Here is a 26,029-nt window from a genome sequence, read left to right as displayed (position 1 = left end):
TCTCTGTGTTAAAACAGCTACCGTTAATCAAATCCACATCTCCCTCCCATTAATGCTATAACTTTCTGCTATTGTGCCTGTCTCTGGTGTTAACGGGACAAATTACAAAGGCCGGGCACTCAACAGACACACACAGACACACACACGTGCCCACGCCCGGGTAATTAATTGGTTCCAGTGGAGCCAAGAGCTAATTTACTATCCCTCCTGCCACATTTCTTCACATACAGTAAGACAACTCATCTCAAGGCAGCTTCCTTATGGCTCCTACCCCATCTGTAGTTCTTTAATGTGTGTTGAAGTATATGTGTGTATGTTTTGTTTTTTTTACAGCCAAGGAGTTGGTTGTTGTTGTTTTTCCTAGCATATAATTACTGAGGTGTGGGAGTAGGCAGCCTGTTAGGCTTGTTATCTGGGGTATGTTGATTGCAAGAAACATGGGTAAAGAGTTGGATTTGACTGACTGATACTTTTGTCAGTCAGGACTAGATTTAAAAGAAAACTAACTTTCTTAAATCCAGTCTTGTAGCTGAAAAAGTAATCAACTCCTTTAGTAAAGTAAAATAATAAAAGACATTGAAAGCACCCCATAAAATGTAGTCTGCATTAAGCTCATGCGTATAAATGCTTTTCAAATCCAATGTCTCCATAAAGAATATTCTGCTGGTGTTTGACACTTTAAAAGGGGAAAACATAGTGACAAGAAACACACAAAATATACTAAATAGAGAAAGGTTAGCATGTTTTCCTAATATGGAGGTCCAAGGTATTACAATCTCAGTATTAATTAACAGATTAAATATTTTAATAGCCACAATCTTAACCATCACATTAGCAAGTTTTAACTTTAAGTTTTAACTAATCATCCTTTGGCACATCTTATGGCACTCTGGCACAAGCCGTCAACGCTGACATATTATCACATTTTAAGTTGAAATGGCAAACTTGTTAGCAGACAGCTGCCTTTTTTACACATCCGACAACATTAGCATTCAATCGGAGTTGTGTTTCTGCCTTCACGGCATTCATTCGGTTGTGTGTTTAGTCTCTCACTCCTGAGAAAAATCTGGCTCTTAACCTAATTGCTACATTCACCAGGTAGTTGCTAACATTGTCTGTCTGCCAGTTTGTGCTGGGCAGGTAGTGGGGTTTTTAGAGAAAACAAAAACTGAAGCCTGCTGTGGCTGAAATCAACACTAAGAGATCGATGAGAGTGCATCAAAACGATAAAGTTGTGGACTGGAATTAAAAGAAGCTATAAAGCTCCATAGAGCGTAGGGGAAGTGTAGAGTAATAATTCTCACTAGGAGCAAGGCCTTTTATATTACACATAACTATTGATCCATAGTAATTTCTAATATTAATAAGTGCAGCTTTAAAGTAACCGGTATATAAAGTAACTACACAAGAATAAAAAGTACAATATTAGCGTCCCTCTGAATGTAGTCAAGTACAATATAACCTAACAAAATGGTGTTAATACTGATGCTGAAGAGCAGCACCTGACTACGTGTACTTTTTAACTCGCCACCTCTGCTGTAGAAGATCTAACAGCACACACAGCTGAAAGCTCTGTACATTTACCGCAACTATAACCAAAGAGACTCGACCTCCCCTGCAGTGGAAGTTATCTGTTAGAGATTTCATCTATCATTCCCCCAGTCAAAGCCTGTCACCACTAAAGCTGATATGATTGATTACGATATTAGTAATTGGATGCTTCGGAACTGCAGTATTCTCTGCAGAACACAAAAAGAATAAGTCTCCACTGAATGATTTCATATTCTCAGCTGAATGAGAGGAATTTACCCTTGGATGACTGTAATTTTCTTTTCATTTAGAGTCTGGTTAGCATCAGGGTAGCATTTTATTCTTCTGTGAAGCGCGTCTGTGCCCTTTTGAAACTATAGATCAATGAGCTGGGGCCTTTACTTAGTAGTTGCCCTTGATAGTGGCAGAGCCACAAGTGCCCTCACTTTTCTTCTTCACCTCCGAGGTGCAGAAGGCAGGTGTGTTTGTGTGAATGGCAAGTCAGTTTTAGACCTGAGTCTGTGCACAGCTGTAGACTGTGATAGTGTAATTTTGCGCCCAGTGAGACAGTCGCCTACCCGTTAGCCAAGCACGTAATTAAAGCTTTAAAAATGTCACCATCGCTCAGTGGTGGGCTTTATGTCCCTTATCGCTGCAGTCCCAGGTGAGTGTGCATGAGCAGGTATGAGCGCGCGAGTTTAATGTTTGTATTTCCTGCATGTGTGGTGAGTTATTTTGTTGGAAGTCTTGAAGTGTTGTGGCCATCTTTGCAGCGCTGCCTTGATCAGGCATCAGATGACACTGCTCTTGTCGTGTGGATTGGCCCTGCTAGAACAAAGACTTTGAAGTGCAAGACATCTTTGATGCCAATGCATTACCCAAGCAGTTAAACGTCAAGAAAATGACAATAAATTATTCAAACATCCGTGTGGGGATTGTTTTTATCATCTCTGGGGCGAAGAAGAAACTGATCTTATGCTTGCAGATCAGTTTAGGGTTTGGGGGGCCTGTATTTATCAGAAGTGCTAGCTGTTAAGCCAAAGTTATCAATGACATTGGCATTGAAGAAGTATCCTGAAACTTTGTATAAGGGAGCTGGTAGCAACGTGACAATTGCTTTCCTGTCAGAGAGATAATTTTGTTGTACGTTGCTGAGGCTGTTGTGGAAATATCAACTCTCAGTGAGATGTAGTGTTGGGACAGTGGTGACAATCTCGGTTTCTTCTCACAGATTTAAGCCACTCCAGATCTGCAAGGTTGTTGTGACAATTTTCTCCCCGTGAACAGCGCTTTCTTGACACTGAGAGCAGCTCAGACAGTAGCCTGAGGGTCTGGACTATGTGTCAGAGCCGCTGTCTCAACAGCCGATCCGTGTCTGGGTTGGCCACAGGATTTCTTCACAAGTTGACACTGTTTTATACAGAGATCTCTCAGCAGTAGCAGCCCAGCTGTAGCGGTAGACACAGGGCTTGTAGAAAAATGGTAATTGGCACTGAAAGGAAAAGTGTGTGATGTCCAGAGATCCTGATTAAACTGATTCTGTGAAACAGTTTCATTGTTCTGTCGTGCTGTATGTGGTTTTGTTTATTTTTTTAGCTCCTTCAGGATCTTTTTTTCTAAGTAAACTTTAAGGTTCGGTGTTTAAGTTTTAGTGGCATTTAGTGGGGAGGGTTGCAAATTGCAACCAACAACTCACTGTGCATTCAAGTTCTGTTGTAAATTCAGCAGTAAAAAAAATAACTTTGCACCTTTTCTCCATGAGGTTGTACATTATATCAACTTAATTTATGAATCTACCAATAAAAAGGCTGTGAAAAAAAAATCTGACATTTATTCCGACACTAAACGAATGCATCGTCAGTGACCGCTCACCCCTCCCTTTCCAAACGCGCAGGAGAAGCTACGGTGGCCAACAGAGCTCTGTCAGCTCTTCTGCTAAATAATACGTGTGTTCCTCCATTTGTCCAAATTTCACTTCTCTTCTTACTTGTAACAAACCAGACGACTACTACTTCTACTGCTACTACTACTACTATTATTATTACTTTTTCTTCGTACATATTTAACGTAGTGACGAAATGCACTCGGTAGAGCACTTTGTCTGTTTAGGTTACTGTAGAAACATGGTGGCGCAATATGGCCACTTCCATGTAATGGACCCGCGGTGGGTGTGATATAAATGCCTCATTCTAAGGTAATAAAAACAAAACAGTTCATTATGAAAAGTCTTTATACACCACTGAAAACTGAGTATATTGCAGTTCTGTCAATTGATCCTCCTAAATATTATACACTGAAATTTTAAAGGAAGGTTTGACATTTTGGGAAACATGCTTATTTGCTTTCTTGTCGAGAGTTAGATGAGAACATTGTCTGTGCGCTAAATATATAAAGTAACAGCCCAAAGCTGGCCAACTTAGCTGAGCATAAACACTAGAAACAGGAGGAAACAGATAAAAAAAACCAAAGTGTAAGAACTACAACTGGCAGTTATGTGCCGGATTAATTGTTGGTCAGGACCAGTAACTTCCCCGGGGTCTCTGCTGTTTGCCTGGCAAACTGCTCAGAGGCAAGAAATCTTACACATAGCCCTCTTTAAAACAGCGATTTTATATTTCACTTTCTGTACTAATGAAACAATCAAGATGAAACATGTTAATTGGTGAGCATTAGAAGTTCTGGTAGACATATTTTGGTTTTGGACATAGCCAGGCCTAGCTGTTTCCCCCTGTTTCAAATCTTTGTGCTAAGCTAAGCTAGCCAGCTGCTGGCGATAGCTTCTAATTTAGTGTAAAGATACTAAAGTGGCATCAACTCTGTCTCAAGGCAAGAAAGCAAATGAGCATAGATCCCAAAATGTCACACTTTTCCTTTAAGAGGAACTAGGCACAGTTCCAAATAGAAATGAATAAAAATGAAAAGATTGCTCACTGTATCCATTTTCATAGCACCCTTGTCAAAAGCTTAGAAGGAGCCAACCAACCTCAGAAATGATTAATTCTCTATAATTATGAAAGTTGGCTGTGTAGGTTACAAGTCCAGACTCTGCCTTACCTTGACCTACATTTGGATGTGAACCGTTTTAAAAGCCCTGCTCTATATTCAAAGGTCTATCCTGCCAGGATTTCTGTAATAGTTTTAAGCCACAGGTCATACTGAACTACCTCCAGCAATCATGGAGGCGGCAAGACAGGGCCAGGTCACGCCGGTAATCTAGTATTGTGTGAGAGCTTTCACTCCGATGTTTCTCTCTCTTCATGCATGATGTCACTTTCCTCTGCCACATATTGCTTGTTGTCGAAGCCTTTGCTTGTCTGGAGTCGTGTTGTGCTAGACACACACACGCAGACCACATTCAGTCACGTGGTAATGCATCAGCATGAGTGCTAGAGGGTAAGCGAGTGGAGTAAAAATAACAGGAGGATTTGGAAACCTCTGGAGCTAGGGTGGGACTCGGATGAAATTGCTGGGTGTGTTTTTGAGCAAGACAGTGGAGAGAGTCAGCGTGTGTGTGTTTCTGTGGTGAATTTTGTGTGATGTATGTCCCAGATTTAACTGGACCAAAGATATGGTTGTGGCTAGGCAAGTCATCAGGGCTGGTAACAAAAAAAGTGTTTCACCTCACTACACTGCACTGAATTTTGGTGTGTTTAAGATTCATTGTGTTTTTCAGTATGTACAAAAAACAAAAATACCACAGAGGCTGAGCTATGTACAACCATTACTCTGAAGCAAAGGACGGTGACATTTTCTTAAATCGACCCCAAGACTATTTACTCTAAAACGATTCAGAAGAAGTTTTAGGAAATACACTTTGAACCAAATTGAGTACCTGGGATGTTCCTTTCAGTCCACCACCAGAGCAGCGCCTGTGTTTCATCAGCTGTGTCATTTCCCCACATGTGCTGAAATCAGAAAATACACAGCAAATCAAAGTTCTTTTTATTCTAAATCATATGCAGCGGTGGCAAAACCTAACAAAAGATTGGAATCTCAGAGCATCAACCCAACAGGTAGAAACAGTTCCAGTATTTGTTCGATTTAATGTTTATTCCAACACTGATCTGTGGATCGTACTGGAATTCAGGCTCAGAGTCAGAATACGCCAAAATATAACATTGCGCTGAAGAAATATGCAAACATTCGTTTTCCAAAGGGTGATTTTTCAAACACTTACGAAAACCTTTCTTGGTGATAAAGCATTTGTAACATTTTCCACTGGGCTTTAAAGTTGAGCTGAACTGAAACTTCCTCACTTTTTTCCGCATTTTTCAAAAGAGGATAAAACTGTTGTATGGACATATCAGCGGAAACAACATCTAAGCTTCAAGCCTCGTGGTGGGTGTTTTCCTTGGTAGCTGATGCTAGGAGATGTGCTGTCAACTTCTGTTCCCCGGTGGAACCTGTCAGAGACCTGTATAGCTTATGAACGTTAATACAAGTACCAGGTAAAAGTTATTGTCATTCTCTCCATGCACAATATTCAGTATACTGGGGAACAAAATTGCATTTCTTCAGTGCTAAGAGTTATGCAATAAAAACAAATACAATAGAGAAAAAAGACATAAAACAAGTACAAAGACAGTGAAGTGGTAACATTTTCTGTTCCTCAAGTGTTAGTAATTAGCGCTAACTGTCACTAGATGTTACTTTTTGTTAATCAAAGCCTGTTGGCCCAACAGGTTAACTGCCTGTGTGAATGTTGGAATTGAAATTCCTATTGCTAACTATTTGTGTGTCCACTTACACAGATATTGCACCAGTCAAATCCAGTCACACAAACTGTGCCCTTAAACAAGGGGACTAGTAACAGGATGGAGAAGCACACACAGGTCTTGCCTGCACTCATCTGTATTGAATCACGTTTTGAACAATGCACACACTCTATTCCTATATACACACACTCAGATTCAGTACCACAGTCACCACGAGTATCTTTTTGATGTTCTAAATGATCTATTTAACTAAATTACCACATTTAATGTAAAGTATATTTTTAACAGAGTTATCACAATACATTTTAATGATCTGCTTTAACTAAGTTATCACATACTTAAATGATGAAATGTATTTTTAACTTGTTAACTTATTTACTTTTGCTGCATGACATGAACGAGGCTCTCATAGTGATAAATACGTACTTGAACCAACAGAATGACAATCAATTAAAATTGCTGCAGCACCTCTTTTAACCCCTCTGGGTTGAATGCTCCATTTTAGCTACGGAGTGAAGCATCTCACTTCTGTTTGACCTTTGTTGGGAGTTGCACATGTGCAGTTCCTAGGTAAAGCTAATCAGAAGCAGAGTAGGGTGGCAAGCAAGATAGTGTGATCCAAAACAAAGCCACTGCAGCCGGCAATCACAGGTACATGATCCCGAAACACAGGGAGAACAACCTGAACCAACTTTGCAACCTAGATTCGAGCACTAATGTAGGGGACACTGTCACTGCAGAAAAATAAACAAACCTTTAATTTCTTTTTTTTGTGTTCTTGTTTTTGTTGTTTTTAACCAAAGAAGTGCACAAGTAATAAGGATATACTTTTTTCATAGCAAAAATGAATTTCAAGTTCAATTTGACTTGAAAAAGGGATTTATAGTACCAAAACAAAATGAAATTAATTAATTAAATAAGAAGAAGAAGAAGAAAAATGTATGCTTTATTTTTTCATAGAAGGAATGTAGCTCAAAAATAATGTTATTCAAAGTGCTTTAAAATAAGGAAAACAAGAAAATGGATGAGCAAATGTGCACTAAGTGAAGTCTGTAACAGTAGTATGGTAATATATGGGATATATTAGATATAAAACATAATAACATGCTCACATAGGCCACAACACACACAAGCAGAATGACTTCCAAATGCAGAGAAATATTGGTACAGTGTAAGAAAGTGTGAAGTGGAGTGAAGTGTGAAATCCATTCATCACTCTGTGTATGTGTGTGTGTGTGTGCGCGTGTGTGTGTGTCTGTCAGATAGAGAGACAATGTGAAAGAGCGAAAAAAGACAAACCGCACACATGCACATTTGATTTGCGCTTCAAAAGCCACACTGTGCATCACAGATAAGGTGTTGAAACAAACATCTGAGTCGAATGCGCTTTCCAATCCCACTGTTGGGGAGACACAAACATGTCTTTGCACAGAATTAATCACCCCTCATATCTGGGGGTCATCAAGTGGAAAGGACCCTGCTGTGCGGCAACGAGCCCTTGATGGCGATATCATCACTCTGTCATCCTCTGCAGAGCCCCCACAAGACGCCAAGCGGACTGAGGTGAACTGAAAGCATTGATGGAAAAGGTCAATGAAAGGTAGAAACAGAAAGGGGCACGGCAGAAGTTTGAGAAATCCAACAGATGGCAGTGAAAACAAAATCCTCATGACAGCCAGAAAAGAGGAAAAGTCAGTTGGCCACTCAGTCTGTCAGTCATGGTGTGTTTTACGCAGCAGTCACTCACTCGCCTCATCAATCAGTCACCTAGTTTGTTATTTTGTCAGTTCATTTGTCATTCAGTCTGCCAGCCTGACAGTCGGACACTCAGTCAGGGAATCAGTCGCTCACTTGGCCACTCGGTCAGACAAGTTGGTAAGTCGCGGTTAGGCTTTGAATTTGTCATTTGTTGAGTCAGTCATCATTCTACTCTTTTATCAATCAATTATTTAGTTTAATCATAAACAAATCAGTCGGTCTGACATTCACAAAGCCAGCTGCCCTTTTGAGACAGAGAGACAGCAAAGTAAAGAGCAAACATCTCTCCGTCACTTCTGTGCGTGCTTTGGTCTAAACACAATACGCCAAAATCACAGATTACCAATTGGCAGACAGACACAGAACAACAAACAAAAGCTGGCAATAACCCGTCTGATAGAGAGAGAGAGATAGACAGAGAGCTCTGTATTGTCTTTGTGTGATCTGCTCTAAAGCAAAGTCTGGGTGGATTTTTACTGGTGTGGGTCCTGTCTAGCCAGAGAGAGAGAGAGAGAGAGAGAGAGAGAGAGAGAGAGAGAGAGAGAGAGAAGCATCTATCAACACTGTGTTGTGACCCCAAGCTCACACTCCCTGGACGGTGTTTGGACAGATGGATCATCACTGCAGCACTCACATTTGACAAACGTGTTTGTATCTGAGCCTGCGTGCATGTGTGTGTATGTGCCAGTGTGAAAAATACAAAGCCTGCATTACATTTGGGAGTCTGTTCATTATGTATAGTGTAATTCAACCGCCACAAAGGCCCCCCCCCCCCCCCCCCCCCACAGACAAAATCGATAGTGGTGTTAATATGATCCTCTCTCCACCCGTCACTGCAGGAAGACTTCAATTGATTAGTTAGCCGACACCTCAACTCCCATGCAGAGTGTGTATTTGTGTGTGTGTTCGTGTGTAATACTGTCTATTGGCAGCAGAGTGTGTCATTATGTAACTTTCCAAAACTATGAAGCAAACGCCTATTGAGTTCTACAATACTTTTTAGTGCAAGTGGACTTTGTGTCTGCATTATTATTATTCTAACATGCCGTCCTTGAAGGTGGGGTAAGCGATTAATCCAATACACATCTTTTTGTTAAATTCAATGAATATCTCCTCAGGGTGCTCTCGCTGTCCATTCTGTGTGTGCCCTGAAAATAAATCTGTTGTTTATACTCTGCCCTGGCTCTGTAAATGGGAAACAAATTGGGCCGCACAACACTATTCAAGCCATGGTTTGTGTGTCAGATAACGTTAAATTACTTGCCCACAGACATTCAGCGCACTTTCTATTTCACCAAGACATGCTGCTGTTGTGATGCTAGCTATGGTAGCAGGAGAGTTGTGAGTATCGCTGTCAGGAACTGGTGTGCTGGCTCTGGCAGTAACAGTAGCGACAGTTTGCCCACAACTTTAATGCTAACTCTCTAATACTTTGATGCTCTACATCATGGTATTTGTCATGGTGTTGGATTTCTCCAGAATCGCTTACTCCACCTTTAATTGCAGGTTTTGATACATCAGACCACCAAAATTAAACGTGCCGCACAAAGCTTCAGTGGATTAAATTTGTCGTAAAAACAAGATCGACTGTGTTTAAAGGAAGCCGAAACGAGTCAAGTCAAGATTGAAAAAAAACTAGCAAACCGTGTTGATGATGGACTTAAGTTGAAGCTCATTGTCTTTGCCTTCTCAAAATCTGTATACTGTATCATCTGCCCTGTACGTGCATTTCAAATGTCAACGTCGTTTACCCCATGTTTAGTTTTTTGTGTGGCTCGGGCTGCCTCTGCTAAGTGCCCTGCGGTGTGTTATCCATCAAAGGGTCCCAGGGTGATTTCAGTGTGTGTGTGTGTGTGTGTGTGTGTGTGTGTGTGTGTGTGTGCTGTGAATGCACTGGTACTGCATGCGTGTTTTTGTGTGTCTGCATCCGCGGAGGTGTGAGAGAGACACAGAAAGAAGTAGGAGTGGGAGCAGGAGGAGGTGGAGGCTTGTACTAATGCCCTGGAGATGATTTAGAGTTCAGACCTCCGAACAGCACAGAAAGCTCTTCAGTTTTCTCCCACAGGACCAGTCGGTGGCTTGTGGTGAGTTAAAGAGAAAACAGGATTCGCCAGAGATCCCTTCAGGGGCATAAAACAACTGTTCAAATGGTCTGGTTTTAAATCAAGTCATGGCTGTCTGTCTGTGCTCTGTTACTTGAAAGGCATGATGCAAATGCATGCGTGGGCATAAATCATTATCTCTGGGTCTTTAAAGTGGCATATATGCATTTTTTTAAACCATGGCTTATAAAAATTTACAGTGTCTTAAATTTTTGTTTTAATTGTTTCACCATGCAATGACAGGTTTCTCACCTGAGAATGCGACACAGTTTCCTGTGACTATTTTCCCGCTATTCCAATCATGGACAGTTGGTGGCGGTAATATACAAAGATGTGTCGTAATGTGCCAACAAAGCCAAGGAAGAAGAAGACGACAAGCGAGCATACGTTGTCGTAAAAATTGACTTTGCAAGTGTTTTATGAGGAAGGAAGTATATTATATAAATGTGTTGGTGTAATATATTTTATTACACCAAAACATTTGTTTAACCTCACAGATACACACAATGTGCTTTGGTTTGAAACAGGGAATGTAAACATGTTTTTGTACTAGAAAACTCCACAGGGCACCTTTAATATTAAATTAAATTACAACAAATTTCTGTAAAACAAGGAGAATGCGTTGGTGATAACACATTTTTACATAACAGCTTGTTCTTCAAATAACATTACAAATTGTGCATGAGACGGTGGACATTTGTTTTCTGAACATGCACGTGTTGCGTGTGTGTGCAGGCATGTACAAGCTGACGGGAGGCTGTGTGCAGGGCTGTTTCAGAAGTAGCAAGGTGAACAAAGGGTGCACAGCTCACTGGCCTCAGCTCCTGCTCCTGTCAGCCAGCTCTCTGCACATGTGTGCACACAACAATAAGAACATCAATAATACTGTAAAACTTTGATTAATAGCCCAGGCTTTTATTTGCTAAATTCACTGAATTGACCCTGCCTATATTTGGGACAAGCCTTTAATTCATCTTGCAGAAAACTGAAATAAGCTACTATGAGACAGTTTATTTATTTCAAACAGAATGTTAATGTTAAAAATGAACAAATAATATCAAATACCGTAAAACTTCAATTAATAGCCAAGTCCCAAATAACCGCCTACCTCCTTTACTGGCCTGGTGTAGGAACACATTTTGACAAATAAACACCTGCCTTAATTAAACGCCTGGTCTGGTTTTTATAGAAGTTCTTTGGATGTATAAAACCTCTTAAACCCTGCAGGGTTGCCCGCTTTAGCTGCTTCTAAGCTGCTTAGATTTAGTTAATACAAACATTAATGTTTTAACGTATGATCAATATGTCAGTAATATGTCAGTCAATATGCTACACCTTAGATCGGTTAGATTCTCCACAATACCACTCTTAAGTTCATTTAACGGAAACAACAAGACCCAAAGTCTAATTCTTCTAGATTTACCTATGTATTATTCTGTTTGAAATAAATAAACTATTTCATAGTAGTTTCAGTTTTGCGCAAAAAGAATTAAAGGCTCGTCCCATATGGATGCCTGTCCCAAATAAAGGCAGGGTCAATTCAGTGATTTTAGCAAATAAAAGCCCGGGCTATTATTCAAAGTTTTAGGGTACACGTCATTCATTTGATTTAGCTCCGACAGACGACTTATGCGCTTTTATTTTGTAGGCAGCAACGTAACGAAAACAATAATATGGTACAGGATGAGAAAAGTGTGGCAGAAGTTAGCAGATAGAGAGTGATGGACTTCACATGACAGTATTCACAACTTGGATTAATTTTTATGAAAAGCTATTTTGATTCTTTTGATCGGTGGACCCTTACAGACTAAAGGAAGATAATTAATCAAGGAACGGACACATTCGGACTTAACAAGCGCTTCAAAGGTAACGTGAGTCAGCACTTTTTTTTTCATCTCTTGTACCATGCCAGTTACACCGATAAATCTGTAAGAATTAGACTTTGGGGCTTGTTGTTTCTGTTAAATGAACTGAACGATCTAAGGATGTGTAGCAGGTCCGTACTGACATAAGCTATTGATCATATGTTTAAACATTAATAGGCTATTTGTATTGATGATCTAAGCAGCTTAGAAGCAGCCAAAGCAGGCAACCCCGCAGAGTTGTTTTATACATCCAAAGAACCAGACCAGGCGTTTAATGGAGACCTGCGTTTATTTGTGAAAATGTGTTCGCACACCAGGCCAGTAAACGGGGTAGGTGGCTATTTGGGACTCGGCTATTAATTGATGCTTTACGGTACTCATTTCCTGCGTGACATTCACCTCTGCACACAGCATTTTGTGAAATATTTTCCCTAAATGAATGCGGACATAAAGGTGTGTATGAACAATGACAAGAAGAATGTCCTGGCTAGAGACTACCTGGGGAAAATGACTTGCTCACTCTCAGCTGCAACAGGTAAAATTACTTTATAGTGAGGGGAAAAACATTAAAGACTGTCAAGGAAACTAGCAGACAAAGAAAAGTGACATGTAAAATGACAGGTTGACTAAAGCGAAACAGCAAAAGAGTACAGAACGACGTGTGAACCGTCAAGACGAAAGAGAAAAGGAACAGAGGCACTAGCTGTCACTGGCTTTCCTTGCTGTGGCTGACAGGTGTTTTAGATTACTCTGTAGGTGAAGGCAAACCACACATCCCCACTCCCTGTGCATTTATACATTGGACTTTGAATAAATTCCATATAGGCCCCAAGGTCATGGAGCTTATTCATGCACACTAAAGGCAGAGTAAACTTTCCACTGAAGGAGAAAATGAAATAAAATCACCACACTCTAAGCATTAGGGGTTTCATTTGAAAGCATGAATATAGAGGTGCCTTATGTTCTATCCCAGTGCCACACCAAGCTTTCCAGCACTAAGGGGGATTCATACTCAAAGCGGAAACAAGGTTTTTCTTGGAGGAGAGCAAATGTTTCCCACTAATTTTTTTCTTAGCTCACTTCAGTTTGTCTTTTTTGCAGCACGCAGTATTTTCCATATTTTGCTGTCTTCCCACAAAAATTTCAGTATTAATAGTTTTTGCTTATTCACACAAAATAAACTGTGTCATGGAGGGAGGGCTGGTTCTGTTCATGCTCTACAAAGCCCCCCCCCACCAGCTGGACAATAGATAGAAAAGCCTTTTTCACATGCTGCAATAAAATAATAAGTATGCTCCTCAGGTTCAGTAAAGAAAATGTTGGCAGACCAAATGAATGCCCGTACTAGCACTTTACAGCTAAGATCCTCAGTATCTTTACTCCCTCCACCACACACGCTGCTTCAAATCTGGTATACAGACAGGGAGGCTCATTCTTCTGTTACGCACAGCATGAATCACTCTTGCTAACAGCATCACATAAATGATTAAAAAGTAATGATGTAGATGGTGTAGACTGCTCATCAATTCACCCCCACAAAGAAAAGAAATCAGAACCAATTGAGTTGTGAAAAGTGCTTTGTTTTTCTTGCGGCGAACGACTTTTCTGGGAAGGATGAATCTGCCATGAGCATTGTAGAATAATCACATCCAGCAATTTGGGGTTTGGTTGTGAATAAAAACACATCAGATTTACAGCAGCTGTAGGATTTAATTGACCCACGAGGAGCGCTGTGCAGCGCAACTCCATACATATATCAGTCACATATGCACGCACAAACAAATAGACTCTTAATAATGAATAACACATGCATGCACATAAACATTCAACTGTTGCTGCCCTTCATCATGACATACAGCTAAGTTCTTGTGCAGTGGAAACAAAGACATTCACAAAGGGCACATAATTTCAGATACAGTGGGTACGGAAAGTATTCAGACCCCCAGACAAAAGAATTGTGGCAAGGCACAGATCTGGCCAAGGTTACAAAAAAATTTCTGCTGCACTTAAGGTTCCTAAGAGCACAGTGGCCTCCATAATCCTCAAATGGAAGACGTTTGGGACGACCAGAACCCTTCCTAGAGCTGGCCGTCCGGCCAAACTGAGCTATCGGGGGAGAAGAGCCTTGGTGAGAGAGGTAAAGAAGAACCCAAAGGTCACTGTGGCTGAGCTCCAGAGATGCAGTCGGGAGATGGGAGAAAGTTGTAGTAAGTCAACCATCACTGCAGCACAGTCGGGGCTTTATGGCAGAGTGGCCCGACGGAAGCCTCTCCTCAGTGCAAGACACATGAAAGCCCGCATGGAGTTTGGTAAAAAACACCTGAAGGACTCCAAGATGGTGATAAATAAGATCCTCTGGTCTGATGAGACCAAGATAGAACTTTTTGGCCTTAATTCTAAGCGGTATGTGTGGAGAAAACCAGGCACTGCTCATCACCTGTCCAATACAGTCTCAACAGTGAAGCATGGTGGTGGCAGCATCATGCTGTGGGGGTGTTTTTCAGCTGCAGGGACAGGACGACTGGTTGCAATCGAGGGAAAGATGAAGGCCAAGTACAGGGATATCCTGGACGAAAACCTTTTCCAGAGTGCTCTGGACCTCAGACTGGGCCGAAGGTTTACCTTCCAACAAGACAATGACCCTAAGCACACCGCTAAATAACGAAGGAGTGGCTTCACAACAACTCCGTGGCTGTTCTTGAATGGCCCAGCCAGAGCCCTGATAAACCAATTGAGCATCTCTGGAGAGACCTGAAAATGGCTGTCCACCAACGTTTACCATCCAACCTGACAGAACTGGAGAGGATCTGCAAGGAGGAATGGCAGAGGATACCCAAATCCAGATGTGAAAAACTTGTTGCATCTTTCCCAAAATGACTCATGGCTGTATTAGATCAAAAGGGTGCTTCTACTAAATACTGAGCAAAGGGTCTGAATACTTATGACCATGTGATATTTCAGTTTTTCTTTTTTAATAAATTTGCAAAAATTTCTACATTTCTGTTTTTTTTCTGTCAAGATGGGGTGCTGAGTGTACATTACTGAGAAATAAAATGAACTTTTTTGATTTTTGGAAAATGGCTGCAATGAAACAAAGAGTGAAAAATTTAAAGGGGTCTGAATACTTTCTGTACCCACTGTATTAGAGGACACACACACACTTTAGTTGTGTGAGGTAATGCAGAACCATGTCTTGTTCATGCACTGGGTGTCAGAGGTGAGAGGTGTGAGGTCTCTCGGTGTCGATGAGGAGCACACAGTCTGCTATTGCTCAGCAAGAACTCACACCTTTTTTTCCCCCCGCAATCTGTCACACCCTCTCTCGTCTTTGCGCCTCTCTCCCTTGCTCCCTCTCCTTTTTGTAAAGGATTTAGTTTTGCTGCTTTTCATCTCCCAGAGTGAATCCTTGGTAATTGTAGAGAGGTGCTACACTGTATCAAGCTTTTCAGCGCTTGGATTAAAACTAATGTGAAATAAGTCTTTGTTTAAACCCAAATCTGTCTTTCCCTTTCTATCCTTTCAGGTGTGTCTCTCCAATGCTCTTGGCCCCTGAGGCCTGAGGAGAAGTGAGCCAAGCTCAGGCGCCCATGGGACGCCCTGTTACCCAGCATGCACTGCTGCTGCTGCAGTGCATGCTGGTCTTGCTGCCTGGAGGCGTGGCAGGTAGGAGAGGGCCGGTGCTGCTGCCAGAATCGCCCTGTCACAAGACAGAGCACCCACTCATCCCACACTCAGGTAAGTGTTCAAACAAACACACAGGGACATGCACACACCAAGGCGACATCATCGATTTGACTAATTATGTTTTCTTTCTTTTATTTCCCCCCATAATTATGTGAAATCTTCTGCTTGCTGTTTGTACTTTTTTTTAGATCCTAGCGATGTCTCTCTACATCCACCTACATCCTCCATTCCTTCACTCTTACTTTAAACATATTTTTTCCTCCATCGACATCTACTTCCTTTTCTATAGTCTTCACCAGGTTAGATTTGTAGACCATTTGGCTAGTTTCTGGACCAGGACATTTTACATAAACACAAAGCTTAACAACTGTAACTAGACACTGCAGTCAAGTTATGGATTTCTCCAGATGTTGAAATGTTGTTCAAATGCAGAGGGATGCTGAGCATTTGAAGAGTTTGAAAGGGTGGTGTCACACAAAAGCAGTTTAGTGATGTCTGTTCTAATCCAGGATGCTATCATTAGCATGTCCAGCTAACTAGCTTACTACCTGGAGTAGAAACCTATTCTTACCACTATTGCCTGGAACCTGGAACATGAAGCCTTAGCCTCCGTCTTGTAGCACAATATCATGTAGATGTATCAGTAGTCATCAGGTGCATATTTAAGACCCCTTTTACAAGAGTCTTAATTGAAACGAGTCGTCGAGCTAATGTCGTGTTTTCAGACAATTTAACATTAGCTTGATTAGCTAGCTAACTACAGCTGATAAATTGTGCTAGTTACAGCAAAATGGACTAGAAAAAAACTGCTTTTGTGTACATCCGACTGAAATTAAGGACCCATTGTCACTTTTATAGTGTGTCCAAATGTCCTGTAACTATGAGAAAGGGAGCTTAACGAATGGTTAATTGTGGACTTTTTTAGTTAGTAATTTATTTTCAAAACCCTTTCCATGAAGATTTTAGGTTAGAAAAACTTTTTCTTCCTTTCCCTTCCTTTCCCTTTTTTCCTCTTTTGTTTCTTCCCTCGAGACACAAAGCAGACACAGCCTCCTCGTAGGCCTTTAATTACTATGTGGCTCTGCAGTTTTTAGATACAGTATATTCCACATCAGATTTCATTGTCCGTATCCTTTATCTTACATTGCTATTGAACAACTAAACTGTAATGAAATGCTGTAAAACTTAGTCAAAGGAAAGTATCAATAGCGATCAATACAGTTCTGTCTACCCACTGCGAAGCAGCAAAATGTCATTGAGCTGTTTTTAGTCCAGCAGAGTCCCAGTCAGATGATCGCACAGGATTCTGTCTACTGCGAAATTCACTAAAAGACCAAGGTCACCGCATGTGATCAAAGATCCACATGCATTCAAAGACTCATATTCAGTATATAGCACAGACACGAGAACTCTTCCTCTGCAACCCAAGTTTCTTTCTCTCTCACTCCGTCTTCAACTTCATTGTTAGCTGAGGTGGCACTCTTCCCTCTGCGCCAATTGAGTGCAATGATGATGACTAACTGCCCAGCTAACGTGGTACGTTCTTGCCTTGTGCTTTCTACGTGAGGGAAGTGACACACCAGCCAGTGGGTCAGCCGTGGTCAATGCGTTTGTGTTCTCTAATGTGCCAAAATGGCCCATTAAGCTCCAGTGGTTTAATGCTATGCTTGAGATATAGGAGCATTAATAAAAAGGGTCGACATTACCGTTAGCAATCAGACATGGTTCACCAACACAAAGCTACTGTACAGGAGAAGTGGAAAGAAAGAGAGGAGAACTCAGAGGCTTCGTGTCTGTGGTTCAGTGTCTTTGGTCTGAATGATCAGCGGTAATGATACACAGGTTTCCTACTGGAGGGAGTTTGATAAGAGACTCATTGGAGAAATATTATATTATATAATAGAAGATTGTATGGTAAAAGCTAAAATGTAATTTCACACAAATTACAAAAGAAACTTCAAACTAGACCTTACCATTGTATCTGGCCACACACAGTTTGAGTTTTGTTTTCGAAATGTGTGCCTCTGAAATTACCCTGAAACTTGGGGGCGTGTCTAGCGTTGAACCGGTAATTTACATACTAATTTGGCAGTTATTTTGTATCCTTGCTCTTATACCAGTGCAAAACAAAGAAGTTAATTTCCTGAACAATGTCTTTCAACACATCGTTCCAGTAGCCTGTTAAAGTTAAATCATCAAGAATCAGGATGTCATTGAACACAATGCAGTTCCTTCATTTTTTGTTTCTTTCCTCTTTAATCTATTTAGTCTAATAGCGGAGAAAACTCCTGTGCTTCCGTTTCCCGAAGGAATCAAAATGTCTCCTAGTTGAAATTCTTTTTTGGTTAAATAGGAAACCAGAGGCAGTCAAGTCACTGCCACACATCTGCATTCATACTGTTAAACATGGAATTATTGTTCATAAAATGAAGGTACACTGATGTAGAAACATGTACAGAGTATACATACGCACAAACGTACATTTCATGGGCTTGTTAAGGTTGTTGACCCCTAAAAGTTTACCCAGAGTTTCTAAGCTCACAGTGCATGTCTATAGGATTGTTGGTTTGTTTTGCCGTGGGGGGGAAGAAAACAAAAGAAGTTTCCATTTAACACAAGTTTTATCACTAAGCTCTGTTTGCTTACATCCCAATCTTGTTTATTCTCACCTTGTGTAATCAGCACCTTTGCAGAGCAGCTGCTAATTCCCTCGGTCTCATGATGATGTGCATTAATCTTTGTGTTCAAAGTTATATTTTTGCACAGTTTTTAATATCTTTGCTTTCTTGGCCTGATGATAGTCTTTGTGCAGTTCAAACACATCTCATTGTTCCGAGTTGTAAAGTTTACAAAGCTTTTTCAGAGACCGCCAAATTATAGCCCTTGCTTTTTGCAATAAATTCAAAAATTCAGAGTCATTACAGAAAATGCCGACACATATATAAATACACGCGTATACGTACACACAGTGTGTGAGGGAAGAGAAACTTCTTGTTAAACCTATTATCATTCTCTTTTGTGAGTCATTGTGCTCCATGTAATGTAGTGTAATCCCTGGTTGTTGAGAATATACAGTGTGAGGCTGCCATGGCTCCTCTTCAGTCGAGCTGGGAGGACTATAAACACATTAAATGCACCTCTGTGGATCACAACAGCAGAACACTACTCGGGCAAACGTTATCCTTTTGAATATTCACAGACATACATTTAAAGATTTGGCTTCAGTGTTACAGCTAGTTCTAAAGAAATACTTTGACATTGTGGTGAAGACACTTGTTTGCTTTCTTGCTGAGAGTTAATGAGAAGATTTACACCACTCTCATGTCTGTACACTAAATATTAAGGTACAGCCAGCAGCTGGTTAGCTTTGCTAAGCTTAGCATAAAGACCGGAAGAAGGGGGAAACAGCTGAGCTGGCATGAGATGTAATGCATTTGTTACCGGCGCCAGACCTAGGGGGAATCTTGACCGGCAGCAAAGGTTACACAGGCTAGGAAGCTACAATCACATACAGTCCCAGTCACATTATATTTAGCTTCCTGCTTAAAGTGCATTATAAACTAATACTAAACATTTCACAAAATAAACAACAAATGATGTAACCAAACTGACCATTTACAATATATAAAACATTCTACCTTAAGGAAAATAAGTACACATGACAACAAAATTGACTTAATTCAAATACTTTTAATTGACAAAATAATATAAGTCAAAACGCATTCACTTTACTCTAATACAGTCACTCACATATTAACACATTACATTATTACATTCCTGATAACATTAATTGTAAAACTAGCATGAAATACACATACACAATCTTTCTACACATATCTTGTACGTCACACTCTCTCACACACTTGCACTTAACCGCAGCGCATAACAATATGGCGGTACCACGACATGTTAGAGGCTCACTCCCAATTACCCCCTAAACCCTAAGCGCTGACTGATTTGACGTCAAGTGTGTAATAAGGTGATTGCATTCCGCTGACTTCATGTGTTGTATGTACCATCTTAAATCTATGTTTAGAAAAATTCTAACATTTTTCACATGGACGTTGTTGTCCATGCCTGTTTGTTTACCATTCTTCTTTAGAAGGCAGATTTGCCGTGATATTTTTCTCGCTTCGGAGTGTCCCCTGGTAACCCCTGTGTTTCACGTCACAACGCTATGAACTCTCGGCAATTCCCTTAGGCAAAGTTTGCAAAATGTGGACTTACGAAAAGGGCTCAAAATGTCCATGAGAGAGCCCTCGCGCACTTGACGATTTGATAGTGGGACAGCCCTTAGCCCTCACGGACTTACCAGGAACGCACCTCAAAGTCTGTGAATGTGGACATTGGGATTGGGCCAGTGTGTGACCAGCAATGTGAACTAGTTTGAATAAGGTATCTTTCCGCTGACCATTTACCCTCTACTGGCTGGCTAAAACTCTTAACAACATCTAGAATAGGGTGACTAGATGTCCCTGTTTTCCAGGGACCTGTCCCCGAAAATGTCTCCATTTTTAACTGTGTGTTAATCATAGACTGTATGAGGTGTTAGCAGACCTGAAATCAGATTTTACGTGGCCAGAAAGACTGGACAGCAGGGTAGACATGCCGAAAAGTGATTGTGGTCCGCGAGAGTGCGCACCCAGTCTCTTTACGTCTACAGCTGCTTTTATCTGGGTCAAACAGACATAACATGCAAAGAAACATCCCTTTATGTCCGTGGTAAAAGCAAAGGTATGTCTTAAAACTTCTTTTAACAGAATCCTTATCCTTGATTATATTTGGAAAACAGAATGTAGCCAATAATTAATTATAATTTATTTAATTCAGAAGTTATATTTGACAGATTCTAACTGAACTAGTGCTTTTTTACCTCTTAAAATGCCTTTAAATGGCCCAAACACATAAAATGCAGTATTCTACTTGCTAGGAAGTGATTGCAGCCTCTACTTATTGACTGAAAGGTTATTTCTGACCTGAGATGACTTAATTATATTCAATAGGGTTATATTTGACAGATTATAACTCACCTAGTACCTTTTACCTCTTAAAATACCTTTAAATGGCCCAAACAACACAGACAATGCAGTATTCTACTTGCCAGAAGGTGACTGCAGCCTCCACTTATTGACTGAAAGGTAGTTTCTGCTTCAAAATGACTTGATTACATTCAGAAGAGTTATTTTTGACAGATTATAAAACCATAGTTGTCCCCCTTTTTTATTTCATATATAATAACATTATATTTTTTGATGACATACTGACCACCAAACCAAAAATGTCCCCGGTTTTCATTTCAGAAATCTGCTCACCTTAGTAACACATTTGCTTATATTACAGACTGCTAATACTCACGCTTACAAAACTACCATGTGAGACTGAAGTCCATAAAAAAAAACACTTATTGGAACACTTAGCTAGAAAATGAAGCTTACTACACTTTACACACATCTCGAAATTATCTTTCAACACTACAGAACATTTTATACTGCATTCACATGCTAAACATAGAAACACAAGTTTTACTGTACCTGTGGAGTGATAGAGAGATGACCAAAGTTAGCGTCTTGTGTATTACCTTTATGAAAAGGCTGTATAGGAAATGTGAAGGTTCGTCACGGAGTGTTGCATTATGGGACGTGGGTACCTTTTCAAGGTACAAGGTTGTTTATTAGTTATTATACAGCACATAACGTAACAAAATTTGTAGTTCCTTCGTGCTACACACACAACATATAATTAATGTAGGCCTATATTAAAAGATGGTAACATAAAAAAATAAAATAACAATACAGTTATTTATATACTGTACATATACATACACGGATACACCCTGAACATTGCACAGCGCATTTTTTAAATTTGCATCTGGGGTGAATGTAAACAGCAGCAACCAGATGATAGTATGAAAGTTTCATCTTGACTGTGTTTGAGCACCAAGCATCATCGATGTAAAACACAGAGTCAACCTCCTCTCATCTTGCCGGAGTCTTGCGCTGACAGCTCGGAACATGAACCACTTGCCGAGTGCTTGATCCGGGATGTTGATGGGGCAGGTCTGTGTAACGATGTGGGCACAACAGTCTCTGAATTCGGTTGCTTGGTCAATATGAGTCCCATTTTGTTCAGACCAGATCTATAGGAGCAGAATTAAGTCCAAGCTGGGCCAGCATGGTTCCTCTCCTGGCTCTCTTTCCTCTCCTCTGAGCGATCACCGCACCCACCGTGGTCGCCTGGTCCGGTTGTTTGGGGCCGGGTGGATCGTGGTCTGCTGCTCTTTAACCCAAAAAACCCTCTCTTCATCTTCCAATGACTGTATTTATGTCAGAGGTAACACATGTTTTGGCAATAAAGTCGGAAAAAACAGATAAAAAAACAAAAATGGAGCGAAATTCGAAAGAGCTACTGGCTGCTGCTTTTACAAGCGCTGCCGGTTGCCATAGCCGGCCGTTGCTAGGGCAGTTCTTGTTTGAGCAGCACTGACCAACCATATCGACCTTTATTAAAATCTCGACAGAAAATCCAAACACAGCCTCAACACACAAATTCAAATACAGCGGGGTAGAGAGGGATAGGGGGCGATCCTGTAAATATGGCGGCAGGACCCATAATGAAACACGGTGTGACATCACCTTCACATTCCCTATTAACAAAAAATCAGGGGGTGTGTGTATACATAAAACTAAACATGAAGCTTTTCCAACCTACTACATGTTAATGAGTTTTATGCTAGGTTAAACAGCTGCTTGCTGCAGAGCTGCATTAGAGTGGTATCAGTCCTCTCATCTAATTTTTGTCAAGAAAGCAAACTATTCCTTTACCCCTTGATACCTGAATGTAATTACAATTATGTTTACATTTATATAAAAAAAATAATTAATTGTGTTTTTGCTTTCAAGCTGATGTAAAAAAAAGTGGAGATCATTAATTTGTCTATAGCCCAGAGAACAGAAATAAATTTAGTTTTTATGCAAATTAGCGACAAAAGGCATAAACCAGACAAGTGGTGTGATGCAAATTCGCGACAATTGGCGTTAAGTAATACTCTCAAATGTGAGGATGTTTTGGCTTTTCTTTGTTTTCTACCTTAAATTGAGTATTTTAGGATTTTGGACTGGGACAAAACAAGCCATTTCACAAAATCACATTGGACTCTGGGGCATTGAGATGTTCATTTTTCACAGTTTTCTGACATTTTGTTCGGCTCACTGAATCAGCTGACAGTCTCAGTTGGTCCGGTAAACAAAGGGGTTAAACAATAGCGAGCCCATAGTGTGGTTGTGACCCATCATGAGAAGCCAAGGTCAAGGTTTGTCTGAGTGTGTTCCAGTGACAGCATTTCTTTCTCTCTGCGTGATTGTGGCCTGACTGTGGAAGGGCGTGCCTCACATGGGTTTGACCCCACTGGGGATGGTGGTTTTCTGACTTGGCACAACACTTGGCTGACAGAACTGCTACTGTAGTGCAAGGACGCTATAGTCTGAAGACCGCTTTCTGCTTTGTACGGTGGTTTTGGAAATGTAGGGTTTCAGAAAGAAAGTACACTGTACACAGTTCAGCAGCTACGTTCGAAAGGTTCACCCAAAAGGTCCACTCGCTATGCTTTCACGAAAACAGGTCTGAATATAGCTTCAGCAGAGGTCCAATGTAAGTGTGTGTAATTTATAGAATTATTTTAGGAGGGGTGTTGAAAGATTTTATCCATATTCTTAGTAAAGGATATGTTTTGGCAAAGATCTTGTGACCAAGCATTTGTATTGTTATTGTAGCTCAAAGCCCCAGAGATACACTGTATTAATAAAGTGTTGTATTTAACAAGTGTTCCTGGGTGTAGACTTGAAGGCTTTAAAAGGTTATAAACTGTGGTGTAAACAATGCCTTCACAGGCCAAGCTGAGGGCCATGTCTCTGAGGAGTGGAACCGGCAGACTTGTTTTACAGCCACAGACTGAGCTTAGCTTTTATCATCCCTTAACGGCTAACACATCGTTAGAGAGAGAGGGGAGTGAAAGCAGGGAGAGAAAAAACAAATTGCCTCATAGCATTTCGTAAATGCACCAGGCTACAGCTAGCATCAGAGATCTTTTAATTGGTAATTTGGGGGTAATTCCACCAAGGCCGTTGGAGCTTCAATTCCAAAGCATTACCTCCGCTCTATTCATGGCCAAGGTCAGCTATGTTCTAGTCATGCTTTATTTTCATGGATGACCGGCTACCAGTGGCATGAAGCAGGGCCTGTCTATATTTTTGTTTTTTTATGTCTTTCATTGACTTGCTGCAATAAAAGTCCCACATGTCATTTCCTTACATTTCCATCTTCTTTTCTGTCAAGTGGCCTGAAGAGATTTGGTCATCTTGTTAAAAGGTTGTCTCTTCTCCCGCACGCCTAGAACCAAACGACTCTGCTCCTAAATACACATTAGATTTCAATATTTTGTTTCACGGTGGTTTTGCTTTGCATGATTCACTCGCTGCCCCCGGGGGGCCACAGCACAGCCACGGTAATTTGAGTTGTAGGACTTTCAGCTACAAAATTTGCTTGTTTTTCTTGATATTCATAATAGGAAGAAAACCTTCGAGCACAGAGCTGCACACAAAAGTCTTAACTGACCTTTTGCTTTGGGTTTTTTCAAACTGGGCAGGTGGTTGTCGCCATTATTTCTGCTTCCCAGTACCACAGGGCTGCATTTAGAGTGAATTGGCTTTTCATTTATATGAGCGCCTGCTGCCACACGCTATTTACCCACTCACAGAAAAACCATTCATGTTTCAGAACTGGTTCCACATGTTGCCATTGTTGGGGGCCTGACAGTACTGTAGAACACTAACTTTGAGGGCTGGAAGACTGAAGACCGGCGTGGCCTTTGATGCTGGCTGTAAATATTTATACATCCTGTCATTTTGTCTTTGTGTCAACTGCTCTGTGTCAGAGCGGGGAATAACAAACGGGATGTGAGTGATGGGTTGTTCTATTTTGAGGAGGAGCGAGACAGGGGTTAAGGGGATAAGATGGGGCAAGGAAAAGTGGGGGAGGGGAGTATAAGTGTGTGTTCATGGGTTTCATGTTGGCTCAGAGCCCTGGCTGCTCTCTGCATTTTCATCCGGATCTGTGTGTATGTGAGTCTGTGTGCGTGTGTGTCTGTGTGCGTGATTACACCTTTGTCTCATCAGCAGCCAATCCCCTGATTCAGGCGGCTGCTGTACAAGCGTGGCGTGATGTGATTACATTATCACATGCATTTAAAGTGAAGCTGGTATGAGCCCATGTAACATGCAAAGCAAGCAAGTGAGATGGGGAGGGGGGGGGTGGATTCTGTTTTTTTTTAGGATATTTATTAGCTGGGGGTTGTCCTACTGTTTCCTTTTCTGCTGGGTTAATGATAAGGTTGATTTAATGAGATCATAAAAATCTCCCTGGGTGCCCCTAAAATTAGCTATTACAAACCACCCGAAAACAAATAAATACCACAAGTTAGATCAGAGTTCAAATCAGTGTGATTAGTCCCTGTGGCGGCGCTAATACAGTATCCTGCATTGTTGTTTTTAAAAGTCTTTCCAAGTGTGCCACAGTTTTTTTCCCCCTGCAGTAAAGCCAAAATATGATCCGCCTAACCCCCATGAGTTTGACTTTGTGAAGCTCCGTATATTTTAACTACACAGCCTTGGGAGGCCCCTTCCACGCCGCTTATGAACTGTCCTTGGCCTCGTCACAAAAGGTCATAAATCCTTTGACTGCTGTTGTGTTCAATTAAAACCTTTTGGCCCGTTTGCACACTCCACCAAATATCCTCTCTTCTCACTTTCTGTCTCACACACAAGCGCACAAATTCGCACGCACTCCATCACCCCGTTAGCGAGCCTCCCCCGGTGAGTCAGGGAGATTTATGGGGAGAAGCTGGGTTCGTCGAGCAGCGTCTTCCCCCGAGGGGGTGTCACAGCTACATTTGTATGCCAGGGATCCTCTCGATGGTGTGAAAAACAAGCCCAGTGGAGCCAAAGGATTGGCACATCCAAAACTTTGCGTCTCCCTCCAGAATGAGTAGAGCAGCAGCCATTAAGGAAAATGAATTATTTGGGGTGAAGTTGGTAGTGATCTCCCAGATATTCATTTCATGGCGGCTAATGAAAATGTATTAGCGCTGTGCAACCAAACGAGGGATGCTTTTTCCTTTCGCAGTTCTCTTGTACTCGTCACTGGAGACATGAAAGAGAACAAGGGAAAGTGTCTTTGCGTACGCTCTCGCAGCAGATGATATTGTTTTGTTGGGCGAGCCAGAGTTTGGTCCCACGACGTGAGCTGAAGGAGACAGATGTTTTTTGGAAGCTCCCCGTTTTTTTCTTGCTCTGTTTGTCTTCGTTTTGAAACACCCGGACGC

General features: G+C 41.1%; 1 protein-coding gene across 2 annotated transcripts in view; it reads left to right on the top strand.

Moving 5' to 3' along the window:
* Positions 1–26,029, top strand: part of sema5a (sema domain, seven thrombospondin repeats (type 1 and type 1-like), transmembrane domain (TM) and short cytoplasmic domain, (semaphorin) 5A) — a 133,513-nt gene that overhangs the window by 18,891 nt on the left and 88,593 nt on the right. For both annotated transcript variants that reach the window (XM_038726994.1, XM_038727003.1), the window contains exon 2: positions 15,494–15,705. In XM_038726994.1, the coding sequence (XP_038582922.1) occupies positions 15,558–15,705 (148 nt within the window). In that variant the 5' untranslated portion in view covers positions 15,494–15,557. The remainder of the gene's footprint in view (positions 1–15,493; positions 15,706–26,029) is intronic.

This window comes from Micropterus salmoides, unplaced genomic scaffold, assembly GCF_014851395.1.
Source record: "Micropterus salmoides isolate LMB-PRFRI ecotype aquatic unplaced genomic scaffold, ASM1485139v1 Ms_hic_scaffold_1, whole genome shotgun sequence".
NCBI lineage: Eukaryota > Metazoa > Chordata > Actinopteri > Centrarchiformes > Centrarchidae > Micropterus > Micropterus salmoides.
The sequence above is the reverse complement of the archived record's forward strand: the minus strand, read 5'-3'. Positions and strand labels throughout refer to the sequence as shown.